The following is a 15,720-nucleotide window of genomic DNA, read 5'->3' as shown; positions in this document are numbered from 1 at the left end:
ATATTCAAATACAAATCCGTGTTGATAACCATGTCTTTATTATTTATTGAATATTATTTAATCATATGGCTGCTTTGTAGGTAAACGGCATGTTATGAATATCGATGAGCAAAAGACATAAGCACAATAGACATTGTTGTTTTCTTTTAAAAAATTAAAATGAACATTGAACGCATTGTAAAAAGTAAATTTAAAGTTTTTTTGTTGTTTTAAGGCATATTTAATAATAAAGTAATATTAATATAAGCGTCTAATCTAGTAACGTCATCTGTATCTCTATACTCTGTTAAACCGTCTTATCAGTCACCGTATACCTGTGGAGTGTGGTATAACCTATTGAGTATTGTAGTTTGTAAACAAAAAAAATAATAAAAATTTGATAAAAAATTAAATATTTCAAACCTCATGGATACATCTTAAACCTTCAATAAAAAACAGAATAATAATGAATAAGACACCCACAAAACACATTGATAACTCTTATGTTTTTACAGCAAAAGGTTTGTCATTTTGTTTCATTCTTCAGTAATACTTTGCCAATCCTAATTTTATTTGTAACTTAAAATCATATAATAATTTATAAGCTATATTAAGTTTTTATTTAAATATAAAAATTGACCCAATAATTATACAGAATTTTTCAAATATACATCAATATAAACACTATAAGGCTTCTCTTAGCTCATGACAAACTTGCATACCATTGAAAATTTTACATTGAATTTGAAAAAATTTAGTAAATGGAGTCCCATTTACTAAATTTTCAAAATCTATCAATTTTGTCACTTATGAGGCCTATTTAAAGCAGTTATTTTTATTTGCCTTAATTAATTTTCAGAAGTAACTACACCTAACAAAGACAGTCCTGGTGTATGTAGAACTGTATACACACATGTTGCCAATTTACACAATTTACTTAGCGATTGGGAAAAATTAAAGGAAAAAGGCACTAAAGTAACCAAGTCTGTATCAGCTCTGAAGCTCCATGAATGTACTGATGATTATTATCCACATCAGCTGCATCCTCTCATGGAGATGCTTCTAGAAGCATTAAATGGACTCTGTAATATTGTTGAAGGTCAGTTTTGAAAAAAGAAGCATATATATATAAGAAAGTTAAAATTGCACACATAATTAATAATCCTATTAATGTTTCTAATTCTTATTTTGGTAAGTTGAAAAAATCAATTTGATGTTCTAACATAAACTATTTATATATTATATTTAGATTTAATTAGACAGTGTAATATTTATGATAGGCTTTATTAAAAGGATCTCATATTCAGATTTCTTTTATGTTACTTTAGGTGTGCAGATAATTAACAAGCAATTAAAAGCACTTGCTGCGCTAGACAAATCAAATGATGGAGTAATATTTACATGGACAATTCAAAAGATTTCAACAACTGTAGATGAAATATATGCCTCCTTATGTAAAGAAATTCATTTAAAGGAAACAGTGACAGGTAGGTTTTAAAAAGTTCAATGTGATTAAGATTTAGTAGGTCTTTTCAGATGAGCCTCCAGGACTGTTTTGCTATGTTTTTTGTAAAAAGTGTAACAGTAAGAAAAAAAGTGGAGTAAGTAGATGACTGGATCCTTGGTAGAGACCAAGGTAGAGGAGAGACCTATCCTTTGGAAACAAAAGTTGTGAGTGTGTAGTAATTAATTTATTAAATTAGACAATCACATGTTCCTTGTGTTATTATTTTTGTTAGCTTTAGTGACAAATATAATTCACATTAGCACAACAAACCAGGCGCAATGTTTTTACAATTGAATATTGCAAACATTGTCAATGGTTCATTACATTGACCTATGTAAGTTAGTGATTAGATACTATGTACTCATAATATTGTCCATGTCATGGCTGTTATAATCGACGTAATTGTCTGTATAGATCCTTACAAGAAAGAATTGGTTCTAATAATTAAGACTTATAAATTGAGAGTGTATAACTATAGCATCAGATATAGAATGCTGTGTTACAGTCTGTAACATGTAGGTAGATAAATTAAATTGTTTTCTTTCAATGCTTAAGAAATCGAGAATAAAGACATGGTATTGTTACAGAAAACCTTGCACACTGTAGAAATGAAAGCCTTATAGAAGTGTATGTGTCTGCATGGGAACTTGAAGCATATTACAACAATGAAATGAGCTCTTACTTATTTGCAGATTTAGGATTGTTGGGTATTCCATAACAATGAAGTAAGTGCTTGAAATATTTTTTATAGATGTTCATTAAAATAATTCTGAAAACAAATAAGTACTTTTTATGAAATCTTTCTTTCTATAAAAATATTTGTAATCGTATTGTCTCGTTTTTACTATATTATAAACATTATGCACAGGTAAAAGTCTTAGTTGTAAAAGACAGTTTACTTTTCCATTATTGTCATAAAAAAGAAGATTTACCTGGCATCTGATTTAATGTAATTTTTTAAGGCTGTTAAAGCAACCAGCTTGGAGTACAAATGCAGCAGAGCGCGATCAGCGTGCACTATGAATTTTGAGGTCGCTTATGACTGCTTCACTAATCATTTTCTTAAAAGACATGTCTAAGCATCCTTTCCATCCAAATTAAAGAAACATTACGATCACAGTATTCCATTTGCTATCCTTATCATTGAGATACTAAAACGTGTTGCGTACATAGTCCAAACTAATAATAAAAGCGAAGATTTGTAAGTTTGTAATAAAAATAATCAGAAAGTACTGGACGATAACGATGATTTAGAAAACTCTTTCACCATATTCCATGAACCTTGGGGAAAAAATCAGTCGTGCGGGGTAGAAGGCCAGTACCGCTTGTAAAACATACAAAATTAATATGAACTCTCATTACAATGATTTACAACCATGACATATGTGTATCCCATTTCTTTACTAATCTACGTTCCCCATTGTTAATAATAATGTTGAGTATTCATTATAGTTTTCCATTTTTAATTGCTCTTTACGTCAAAGTTTTCATAATGTTTTAGTTGAATACTGAGTTGAACTTAAACAAGGCCGTTACCATAGTAACAAAGTCTAAACATAATTAAACCATTTTCGTGATTGTACGATGTTTTGTTGGTGTAGGAAAATATCTACATATTTCAATGGCCTGTATACAAAATTTTTGTGGAAAAAGAAAATAAACTTTTAACGCTAGAAAAATATTTTTTGTAACGTGCATACTGATTACTGAATACACATGATTTTAATTAGGTGACTTTTTGTCAAGCAATGACCTATTCAAGGCAAGCTATTTTAAGAATTGAAATACAATCGTTTTTTATATCATATCATAATACCTATTACTTATTCATAATCTAAATATACTAAACACAGTTCTCAAATCAACAGACGAGAACTCTTCGCCATTATTTTTTAACAAAATTATTAAAAGACGCTGTAACCATTACACATGGAAAAATTAATCAAAATAATAACAATTAATAGTAGGAAACCTTTATCCGAATAGGCGTGCCAAAATAGGAGCACAAACTTATTGTAGATCATAAATAATTAAATAATAAATCTTGAATTTTCGTTGAATCAATTTTTCCCCTCTCAATGCCTGTATCTTACCCGTAAGATGCGACACGATTTATGAAGAGTTTTGGGTTATTGAGGGATGGAAATTTGACCTAAATTCAAGGGAGGCCATCTTGTCTGTTGACGAGAGTATTTCACACTCAATTGATTTTAACCTTTATACTTTTATGTTACGTAATATATATGCAAAATCCTTCATGCCATGTTTTAAGTCTATACTTAATACTTATTATAAAATAGGAAAAGAGGCGTCAGGGTGCGACTGTCATCCCTGCATTCGTAGGTTCAAATCCCGGTTCTGTACAAATGTGCTTTTCCTGTGTGCGCATTTACAATCGCTTCTACGATGAAGGTAACCAGCATCTCTTAGACCCATAAAGTCCTCAATATTTTTTCGGATAATTTCTTAGATTACCAATGAATTTAATTATTTGCAAAAGTGGTTATTAAATAATTGACTAAGCGTTAATTTCTGATAATAAACACGATGGAAATTTCTATAATTCAATTCGGAATCACCTCGAAGGTAGCTACGATAAGAAGGATGCGTAGTTTGTACGCGAACGTAGATATTGAACATGAATGTGCGCATTTTACTACGTAGATAACTTTGCTAAAAGTCAACAATGAAGCTGAGAAAATGACGTGAATAGAGTCGCGACTGTCTTTAATTTTTTATTAGACTCTCGACATATGTCTATAGACAAAATTCGTGTTGGCTGATTATTGCGTTACATACTAATTAGTTGTATGAAATGTTGTGGCTAAAATTGAGGCGTGGTATGTTACAAACTTTATCTTTCTCTACAATATGAGATCGAATCTCGACTCCTCTCCTGCCTATGTTCCCCTGAGTATCGCAACCTATAATTTCGGTTAGCAGCCAGTCAACATCATTTATACTTTAGTGACGATACTATCTACATTTAACGGTCTTCCTCCGATTAATAGAGAGTTTATTAATTTTATTAGCAGAGATGTAGCCGCTTAGCGTTTTGGCCGACTAGCGCGGTAGTTTTCTACTATACTTAATTACTTACGCAATTGTTTTTTTCCTTTCGTTTATATTGTAATCGATTTGTATAATTTTATTGTATCTATGTAGTAAAGTTAACCGTAGTTATATGATCGTAGATAGATTTAGGGTACACTCAAATATTCACAAGTTCAGTATTGTTATTCAAAATCAAGATGGGACATCTGCTGAGGAGTGCCTTCGTGATTGGGATGGGGAAGGACTACGATGAGGATGGTAAGTTATTTATTTAATGTGAAACAATGTTCGTTTGAACCCTTTCCCATTATTTTCTGTCTCTTACCTATCTACTTACGTATATGAACAATAATAGATAGACCTTGATGGGTCAGACAGTCTTTATCTTTTTGAATATGCTGTAATATATCACTCAAACGTGTCCTCGCTCTCATTAGTATACGTGTGTAATTTAATATAAACCTTAAAAACATGAAAACACACCAGAAATAGTTGGCCAGAGACTGCCTTCTAACGAAATTGTTTTTTTATGTAATGCTATAGGCGGTTTTGTATTAGTTACCTTGGCAAAGTTGCAGACGTTGACTAAATAGTTAAATATGACAGCTAATAATAATTGACTTTGACGCAACATACCTATGATCTGTGCAAAGGGCACGAAAAGTCAAACTAGTATTACAGATAAAACATACATAAACGTTGAAAACAGTTAACGAGATTTAAGTTTAAAACATCAATCCTGTACGGATTTAATTGTTTTCTAGTCTTGGTACAAGTGGTTGTTCAAATACATTGTATAATGTTTTAGTTTAGAAACTGCGTAGGTACTCTACGTGCATCGCGATTGTGATCTCTATAGTTCGGTGTAGTAATTACGATTTAGTCATCACAATATCGTAGCGTTGATGCAATTAAAATACAATCCATTTGGCTATTTGGAATTTCAGAGGTTTATACCTGTATGTGTCCTGGCACCCGGTTTATTTAATACCTAATTGTTGTGTCAATCTTCAATGAGGCATGTGGCAGATATATCTCCATCTTTTGTTTAGTTTTTTATACTATTGGCAAAACGTAAGTTCTGCCCAGCTGATATACAAACATACAACTGCGGGATTAACAGTTCATGCCTAAGGAACAAGATAACATACGCATCGAACTTTTTCACAAAAAAACAAGTCATCTACAGAAAACCTTAAAAGGCCTATTTTCCTTCTTAGTTTCTGTCCATTTTATAACTATTGTATTCAAAAATCGGCATACTGTTTGTATAGCTAATGGCTAAAGCGTCCCCATTTTGAACTACTTTTCATAAACCTCTGATACAACAATTGGACAGGATCTATTGTTGTTTTTATCTACTGTTTTTTGTGTAACTGGGATATTTGTGCAAAAAGGTAAAATTCAGCAATGTATATAGGACTTTACAAAATTATTACTTTTTATTTGTATGATACGCATAGTGGGTTAAAGATGGAGTTTTAAACTTCTGCAAATTCTATAGAAAACAATCGCTTGCTAAATAAGATCCTAACACAAAAGATAACTGCTCACAGAAGTATTTCCGAACCAATTAGCGTACCAATTTTGTAGCACTCGGGAGCCTTCAGGTATTGAGTCTCCATGGCCGCCTCTCATCACTTAACATCAGATGAGAAGCCTCCTTTTGCCCCCTTTTCTATAAAAAAGAAAAACAACTTGGAACTCGCAAATCAATATAATTAAAAAAAATTAATACATTATCGTTACATTAACTCTCAGTATGAATGAAAATTAAATGGATTCGTATGGGATGGTATTTCAATTAAAAATAGTTGTTATTTACAAGCCGGACAAACAGAGCCGTCGCCTTAACAAATAGGTCGTCAATAGATAACGACGCTCGTGAACTTCTGCAGTATTTTGCTAATGTCTGGGTTGCGGCCCTTGGTCGAGTTTTATCTTTGAGATTTAGTTAATAGCTATCGTACTGAAACCATTACTCTGCGCATGATTGCGCGGATGAAGGTGGCAGGCGATAATTATTTAAGACTATATTTGATGATCTATCTTATACATAAACTGATCCTAAGCTAGATATAGACTAGAAAGCTTTATATTAACTTGTACATTGCCATAATATATAGTTTTCCTAAAATTCCTGCAATACAGTATTCGTATCTTCTGTTTTATGATTGTCATGAGCAATGACTTTCTCCACAATGTGACTGAATACTTTTATACTGCCAGTCATGTATAAATTGACTTGCACAAGGTGACAAATAAAATATGTATATTTAATACTTAATTAGCATATACGTTTGCTTTGTGTGTTGACGCAAAAGTACTCGTGATCTGCGTTCTGATAAACAGTTCAAATAAACGGGCTATAATCATATTTTTAGGTTGTCGCCAACTTGATAAATTCCTGTTGTATACTATATTCTTTGTAATTTATTTAAAACTGAAGTGTTTAAAAATGTAAAAATAATTTTATATATGTTAAATAAAAATCAAATGAGAGTGCTGGTCTCATATAGACAATTTCTTATTACTTTTTTGCATTGTCAACAGAAATCATATAGGTACATATATTCGGATCAAGGGTTTCGATATTGAAACGGAAAATGTGTTTCTGGCTTATGATAAAGCTTGCACGGTTGTTCACGCAGAATACCTGAGCGTATATAGTAGTAGTAGTATATAGTTTTAAGCGGCTTTTATATTACGAAACGTATATATTGTCTAACGTCCTCCTTTAAACACATATTATACTCGATATCAACGTATCTTTAAAAAGAATTAGTTTAATTTACAATGTTTGCTCTGAACCATAAAATTGACGGCTTTTTAAATTATCTTGTGTTAATTGCTTGCAGGATATTAGGTACATGTAAATATTTAATCACCTACTTACATGTTTAAATGCTTACCTGTTTTTGCTGAAACGCGCATTTTCACTTATCAATGAAGCAAATAGCGCATGTTTTAGCAAATAATTACAATGCTATCTCATCAAAATTTAAATATTACGTTTGTCATTCGTATTTACTCATATCGCTATAAAATCATTCCACTAAGCTGAAACTACAACGCAGTAAAAACATATTTTTGGATAGTTATAGTATCTTTTAGTTCTGTTAATATTTTTATTTCACTTTATTTTTTGTTGCTAGACATAGGATAAAACTACAAGACTGGGCCAGGATTAGACGGTTTCTAACAATAATATGCCTATAAAGATTTAATTTACAAAATTTTACTTACCTTTCATACTTGCATTTGAATAGTGATCTACAAAGACACTAATAATAACAGATCATGTTTATTATAAAAACATAATTAGAATAAGGTTAGAAAATTGCTTCGTAAGGAAAGGTAACTGAGCAATAAGTGTATGTGAAGCAAAAATATATATAAGTACTGAAAAATATAGCAACCAAACTTTTCCTAAAAGTATAATTTACATTGATAATCAATTTACCCTTTAGATTTTTTAAATGGACAAAAATTAACAAAGATTTAGAAATCCGATACCCCGCGATGCCTCGTGTCGTGCCTAGAACTCGCATAACTTTTAAATTAAACCTATTTATTATATATAATTATTAGTGCAGATACGACACATATGTTACCTACTTACCGATATTTTGAAAAACATGAATAGCTCAGCAACAACAACTATTTGACAGTATTACGTGAATTATCTAAAGCTGTATTTGTCAAAGACTATATTTCACTCCGTAGTCTAAACAGTTGTTTCAAGTGAACCCGCGCGGCAGTGTTTCGGAGGCGGCCAGCGCTCGCGCCATTATCAATTTTAATCTTCACCGGCCATTGTATAAGCTAGGTCTAATCGATACTGGATACATTATTAGATTATTTTTAGTTTGTGTAATGAAATGTTAAGTGATCATGTACGGATGGTTTACTAGTACCGCCACTGGCGTGAGTATTTATATTATTATTTGTTTGAATAATATTTGATTATATTTAAAAAGTGGTAGTTCTAATTTGAACCCAGTAAACTGAGACACGCACTGATAAACATTGGTTTTGGGAGTATAATTAGAAAACTTGTTTAAATACAAATTATTTACGTACTGTATGATTGTTTTTTAATAATTATTAAAATTTATCAATAGTTTTTTTAATTTTTAAAAGTTTAATTTATTTTATTAAAGTATTCCTACAGCCACTCATTAAACAATATTCAAACGATTATATTATACACAAAAGCTAAAAACGGAGTACACAGTTTTACCTATTTATACAAAAAATATAACAAAGCACAGATTCTTCATCTTAAATCTTAATCATTTGGTTTAGTTTTTTTACCGATTTTTACGAAACCTTTCGATTTATTTTACTTACTGCACGTTACAGGCAATCCTCTAAAATAAAGCTGTTAACAGAATGTCCAAGTTTTTTTTAAATCCTGTTGGCAATGCGTTAACAGTATTAAACTATGTTTAGTTCATTCTGTGCACATTAGTATTGACATCAACATTTCGCTTTATATTAAGTTTTAATGTATTGCCATAAAAGATGATTGGTTTATTAATTATGCAAACACGTTTTGCTGAGAAATATGTAATTGCAAACAATGAATAATATTTCAAGTGACGGCAAAATATGGTATCATGTGACCGAATGCTATAGGGGCTAAATAGTGCTAAATGCTACGTTTTATTTTATTCAGTCATTTTTCATAAGCACGTTTCATGCACACATGTATTATGTCCTTCCATTCGATTTTCCGCATTGTACAAAGAGAGGGCGGGTGAGGTTTATGCCTTAGTAAAAAGGAGGGGTAACAATTCTACTTTTAAATAAACTATACTAAATAGTAGTATTAATTTATCTCACTGTTTCTTGTGTTATCCGTTTGTTTAAACATAACAATCAAATTAAAAATATACGTTTATAGAATCTCGTTGCCCTTAAAACCTTCATAAATATTTAATATACTTATTAATTACATAATTACCAAAACGATACCTAAATAGCTAGTATCCGATTTCGATAGCCCGATACAATAATGATGATTATGATTGATATTTAATGCATTAAAACTAATTTAAATTCTAATTTTAAATATATTTGGATTGTATCTGTATACAAGTTGATGTCGTCTAAATATAACTAAGTTATTAGTAATTATTAGATTTGCTGATGTTTTTTAACTTTAACTTCCAATATAACTAAAATATATATAATAATAAAAAGCCTTTATTCATTCACATCTTTTTAACATATATTTAACAAAAGTAGATATAAATAAAATTTCTACCATTCTAAGATGCGGCCCGGACCTTGTCGGGGAGAAAGCCTTCTCCAACTTTTCCATCCTATTTTATTTTGTGTCACCGTCATCCCAGTCTATTCATTTATTGTTTCAGACCAACTGTCATCTGTATAACGGGCTGCGTGTTAAAATATAGGTTTCTTTAATTTATACTCTGTGGCGGATAACCTAATTTTCAAGGTATAGGCTGTGAATCTTTAGCCTCAAAAATGGCTAGAATATTTTTCAATCCAACCATTTCGTTGAAAATGCACATAATATAGTTTTTGGGTTTGACTTTATCCAAATTATATAAACCATCCAATTCCCAGCCTCCAACCAGTGGCTGCACTAACATTTATGAATCGATAGGGGGATCAGCGTAGATAGAAATAAACTCTTTTTACTCCAACAAAGTATGAGCTGAGTCCGCAGAGGTCGATTACTGGTTGTTTTACAAAAATTGAATAAAAAATGATAAGTAAGATGGGAAATTCAACTGTAAGATGTTAGAAAAACGACATTTCAAAACCGTGAAGATGCAGAAATATTTTTGGTTTCTGAGGTCGCACAAATCTGCCGCTCTAACCTCCAACCAATTCGGCTTGCAGGTTAATCCGCCACTGTTTTATGTCGTCCAGACTAAGAGCCCGTTTTACCCAGAAGACCTTGAATACGCTCCGTATTTTCAGTATAACACCTCGTTAAGGTATATCGTATATCTTAAAACGTCGTTTTGTTTTGTCTAACCTATTCTTGCCACTATGAACGAATTGTTAAACTTCAACGAAAACTACATATGAGTATAATCTAAAATAAGGAACTTATTATTATTATTAATAAATCTGTATAAATTACATTATTTACATAATGGTAGGGGAGCCCACGATGCTAAATGGGGATTTACTCGAGCGTCGTGGAGACCTATTGGGTTGCAAAGCTTAGATGATAAGAAGAAAAAAATGTTATATGATATATACCTTTTCATCGGTGGGGAAAGCGGCTATAGATGTTTAAATATGTAAAAAAAAACTGTTGCATGGACATACTCGAGCGCGTCAGATATTGATAGCATCAATGTCCTACGTATTTTTAATAATGTACGTATGTTAATCTGATCATTTGCATGATGGGGGTGGTTGTACGTAAGGGTTAAAAATGAAAAAAAAAAAATTAATCGAGCGCGTCAGGTTTTCTAAGGGGGTGTTAAGTGCACCAAAAAAAAGCTCTCATTCAATAATCTGACGATTTCGAGCTGACGCAAACTCGCAGCCATTATTATAATGTGCAAAAAAAAATCGCCATTTTGAAATACTCGAGCGCGTCAGATTAAGATATATATGGTTCAGATTTATATTCTAAACGTACTGTCTCATAATCTGACGATTATCTAGAGGGATTTGCCTGATCTGACGAAAAAAATATTAGAAAAACGGTTCACCCTAAAGGCCATGCCTGCAATTCCATTCCTGGGCGCTTAAAATTGTACTTATGAGCAGGCTGAGTTCAAAGAAATAATATTTCTATGCGTTTGAGTTCTCCCAGCTCGAAAGTCTGATAGAAGTTTCATAGAACACTATTTTTGAAATTTTCAAACCCCAATAACTTTTGAATGGATCAAGCAATTTTCCCGCGGTTGACGGCGATCGACGCATTTTTTAAGCTCTAATTATTTAATTTCATCAAAAACGATAATCCGATATGAAATGTCGAAGTTATGTGATAGAAACACTTTTTTCGGTTTTCTTTCGTTCACGATATCTCTCGAACGAATCAACCGATTTTGACCAGTTTGGTGGCGATCGACGTCGTTTTTTAAGCTTAAAGATGGATTAGTTTTTTAAAGTTGATGGATAAAGCCGTTTAAAAGTTATTGCAAAAAAACACTTTCAAAAAAACAAATTGTTATTTTTTAGATTTTTCAAAATTTCTCAAAATCTATCGGTCCCCATCGGTTCAAATTCACATGAAATCTAATTTTGAGGGAAACGCGGAGAAGGAAATGTAGGCATCACGCAGCTGCACGCGTTTATCGCACGGACTTTATCGACGAAATTTTGTTATTTCGGCTTGCGGAAATCGTCAGATTATATATTTTTCAATATTCTTGAATTATTTCATTCAAAATAAAAAAAAAATTAGCTACGCTCGAGAATGTCAAGATGACGTTTTTTTTTTACAACTTTGCTGCCCTCCCCTCTCTTTACGTCACTCTCAAATTGTCAGATTAGTGGAATATACACTTTTTAGGATGTGATTAACTCACACTACCTTAATCTGACGCGCTCGAGAATGTCTGATGATCAATTTTTTTTTACTAATCTGATCCTGTATCCTTCACGGGCGGCCTTATATATGGGCCTCATATTTGGTGGAGGTACTTAACCGGGTACAAGGTATCCCCCTGTATATTAATCTGCCGCGCTTGAGTAAATCCCGAAATCCCCTCTTGGGCTCCCCTACTATAACTCGATATTGGTTTGGCGACACGTTTATAAAAATAGGAATTTTTTATCTCTTAAAATATGATATTTGGTGAATTGTGAGAAACGATTGGTGCGATTCAAGCTATAGTACTAGTACTGTAATATTAAAGTTTCATTGTATAGTTATATTTTATAACAAGTTCAGAACTTAGACGCTTGTAAAATAAGAAGTAAGATAATGACAAGAGTCATAATTAAAGATGACCCAGTTATTTAGCAGGCATAGATTAAAGGACAGTTGAATGCCCTCTCTGATAAAGGCTTTGCAGATTTTCGTAAACACAAAAGTAAAGTTTAATAACTCTTTCAGAGTCTAAGAACAATTAATTAATTTCTAGGACACTTAAGTAATGTTGAAAAGTTTTTTTTTGGTCTTCGACAATTTCCAATTTTCTTTTGCAAATGTTGCGAATATGATACAGTCTGTCTTTGTGTCCCTTATTAACTTAGTTTCATAAAAATGTTCCGATAGCTATGTTTTAATTGACAAATTTTATCGTGGGAATAGCAATAAAAATAATTTAACAATCGCGAACAGTTTCAAATAATTATAAATTAAAATATATGCAAAGATTAATGACACATTTATTGCTCCGTTTATATAAAGTTTATGGTGTTTTTTATATGTATTTTGTTTAACTTTACAGCACAAAAACTCGGCATTCTGGGGACATAAATATAAAAAAATCCTCTAGTTCAATTCGAAAGATTCTTACAATTAGAATTTAGTCTTAAATGTTATGAAGGATTAAATATAAAATATGGTTTGTTTGACGAACAGTTATGACCTCAACACAATTTTGCTGTTGTTCTAAGTTATCGTATATTTTTTATCTCATTTAAATAAATTGAGATCTTTTGACGTATCATGTTTGTATATGTTAAGGTATATTATATGAGTAAATAAGAATACAAGTTTGGTGTCCAAAGGTTGCTTATTTTATTAGTAGGTGGATGTTAAACGAGCATCTTTAAAATAAATAAACAAGTTAAAATTATTTTAAAACTTTGATCTTCAATGAACTTTTTTAGAAAGAATCAATCAATATTTGCAAATTGTATATATAATTGGATTTCTAAATACTCCGAAACAGGCAAAATTCTTTATAGTTTACTTTATTATCTCTGGACGCATCTCACGCTTTAGGCCACAGATCTACTACAGATTGAAAATATATTGACGTTGACAGTCAGTGTAATAAGTTTCCTAGCGTCTCCAAAGTATTTGCAGAAGAGTCTTATAATGTTTGCCGATCTCACAGCAATACCAGTTCAAATGTTATCTCAACCAAGGCTACACTTACTAGGTTACATTATTAAAAAATACACCGATATGAACGCAAGTTACCCGTTTTCTCTGCTCACGCGCAACGTAAATCGCTTCATTTTATTTAACCGTACTTAGTATTGAATAAACCTCGAGTGAGATGTGCTGTGTGTGCTTATAAGTTTGCAATGGAGTTTCAATACTATCCAGGGAATTACCAACGGTCGCGAAGGGTTCAAGAGCAACCCTGGTGGGATGAGGAAGACACGCTAACAGACAGACAGATCAATGGTAAACGGTCAAGTTCAATGCTATAATCACGGTATTATATCTTACCGTAAACCTTGTAGTAATAAGAAAATAATACATTTGTCCGCTTATATATTCGTACTGATTATTATATGAAATATATTATAAGAATGTAAAGAGACAATTGATAACATGTAACGATTTTTATGCGAGGTAAATAAAATGTTACATACATATATAATTTTTGGTATCTTAATAATTTTACGTATCCAGTTTGTTGTTTTGTTCTGATTTTATTTGTATTTTAGAAGTCTCTAGAAGAAGAATCAATAAGAATACATATCTTGAAAATAACAATGATTCACAAATACTGATCACTAGTGGTAAATACAGAGAATTTTGACATAGCTTAGGGGAAAAACATTTTCGACCGGTTCGATGTAGGCTTCTTAATTAAGTGTTTTAAAACATCCATAATTTCAATTATTCGATACAAATTAATAATGTTTTATAGCTTTCACGTTAATGAAGAGTTATTTTTTATATATAGGGCAGAATCAATATGATTTTAAGCGATATTTTTTCAATAGTAAAGCGCCTCGTCTAGACGAAACGGGAAACTAGAGAAAGGATGTATCGATTAAAGATAATTTTAGAAAGGCTCATCAACACGTTACTGTGTGATTTCGTTATATAATTTTACTAGTTTTTATTAAACTTGCGCGAATAAATATTACTCGTTTGTTTTTATACTTTGACCTTCGGATATATTCTATTCTGATATTATTATTATATTAGACTTTAAATATACTGAACAAGTTACAAGTGCTTTTAATTAGTTAAAAACGATATATATAATATACGCTATCTATTTTTTTAAATGACATTTGTCTTAAAGATCAAATAAGGTCTAAAAAGTACTGAAGTAAGAACAATTATTAGCTTTGGCTTTCGATTTATATCAAAAATCATTTAACAGATATAAACGCAAAACTATACAATTTACGTAATTTAAATTTTGCTGTCTTTTTTTAAATATAAACCACCCTCTGCGATTATTAAGCTTATTTGTCCATCATCATCACCATCTTAAGTAACTCACGTCAGGTATACATTTAATCAGTCATAACAATGGTTGTTTATTTAATGTTTATCTGGTGAACAGGTGATTACCCGCTAGACGTGACCACAGCGTCATCTCCCTGCGAAATGAGTCAATGAACTTGTGTCTGATAACGCCAAATTAACTGGAAAACTCATCCTTGTAGACATAAATTAACGTATCGACTATAAATAATACATGATAACCATAATTACAGATAATTATATGGTACATCTCTATTGCCTTGTTCTGTACCAGATACTGTTTTAATAGTTACACCATGACATAATTTGTAGCAAGTAAGTATGTAACGCGTGTACTTTAAAGGACTTTCCCTCAAACTAATTATAATAGATATAATAGGTACATATTTTTGTTAATGACAATGCTTGCTCAACGTATATTATCGTAGAAATTAGACGTCGTGGCTAAGTAATGTAGTTCACCCCATTTTGTTGAAATGACAATTTAATTACAAAAATGACAAAGCTCCTTATCGTTGTCTTAGTTTCAAAACTTGTCCATAGTAACATCTATAATTATTTGAACGGACCCCAGCTCGGGACTTTATATTTTTTTGTATAAAATTAACTTTATAAGCTTTGTAGAGGCATGAATAAAATTAAGATTGCGTTATTTAGAACTCCGAACAAAGGGCTACTTTGAATATCGATTCGGTAGCTAGCGTACCCTGAAGTGACATAGTAAAATTGAGTGGAGGCTATTGGGGTCATCGCCCACTGCAGGTCACTGAATAAGAATGCCAATATTGCAGTACTAATTAATTTCTGATTTTGCATATTATAGACG

General features: G+C 31.5%; 2 protein-coding genes across 5 annotated transcripts in view; both read left to right on the top strand.

Moving 5' to 3' along the window:
* The first annotated feature begins 255 nt into the window (after positions 1 to 255).
* On the top strand, positions 256 to 2,269 carry LOC110992384. Its single transcript, XM_022258185.2, has 4 exons — positions 256 to 500; positions 839 to 1,078; positions 1,308 to 1,466; positions 2,074 to 2,269. The coding sequence occupies exons 1-4, from the start codon at positions 446 to 448 to the stop codon at positions 2,202 to 2,204; spliced, it is 585 nt and encodes a 194-aa protein (XP_022113877.2). The 5' UTR covers positions 256 to 445; the 3' UTR covers positions 2,205 to 2,269.
* Positions 2,270 to 4,433: 2,164 nt separating this feature from the next.
* LOC110992382 overlaps positions 4,434 to 15,720 on the top strand; it is a 37,914-nt gene continuing 26,627 nt past the window's right edge. Inside the window, exon 1 of one of the 4 annotated variants that reach the window (XM_022258179.2) lies at positions 4,434 to 4,798. In XM_022258179.2, the coding sequence (XP_022113871.1) occupies positions 4,738 to 4,798 (61 nt within the window). In that variant the 5' untranslated portion in view covers positions 4,434 to 4,737. Of the gene's footprint in view, positions 4,799 to 8,323; positions 8,468 to 13,623; positions 13,851 to 15,720 lie in introns of those variants that run through there. The other 3 variants (XM_022258176.2, XM_022258178.2, XM_045631116.1) reach the window with 3 other exon arrangements.

The sequence above is a fragment of the Pieris rapae genome, chromosome 14 (assembly GCF_905147795.1).
Source record: "Pieris rapae chromosome 14, ilPieRapa1.1, whole genome shotgun sequence".
Lineage (NCBI taxonomy): Eukaryota > Metazoa > Arthropoda > Insecta > Lepidoptera > Pieridae > Pieris > Pieris rapae.
This window is presented reverse-complemented; position numbering and strand designations above follow the sequence as displayed.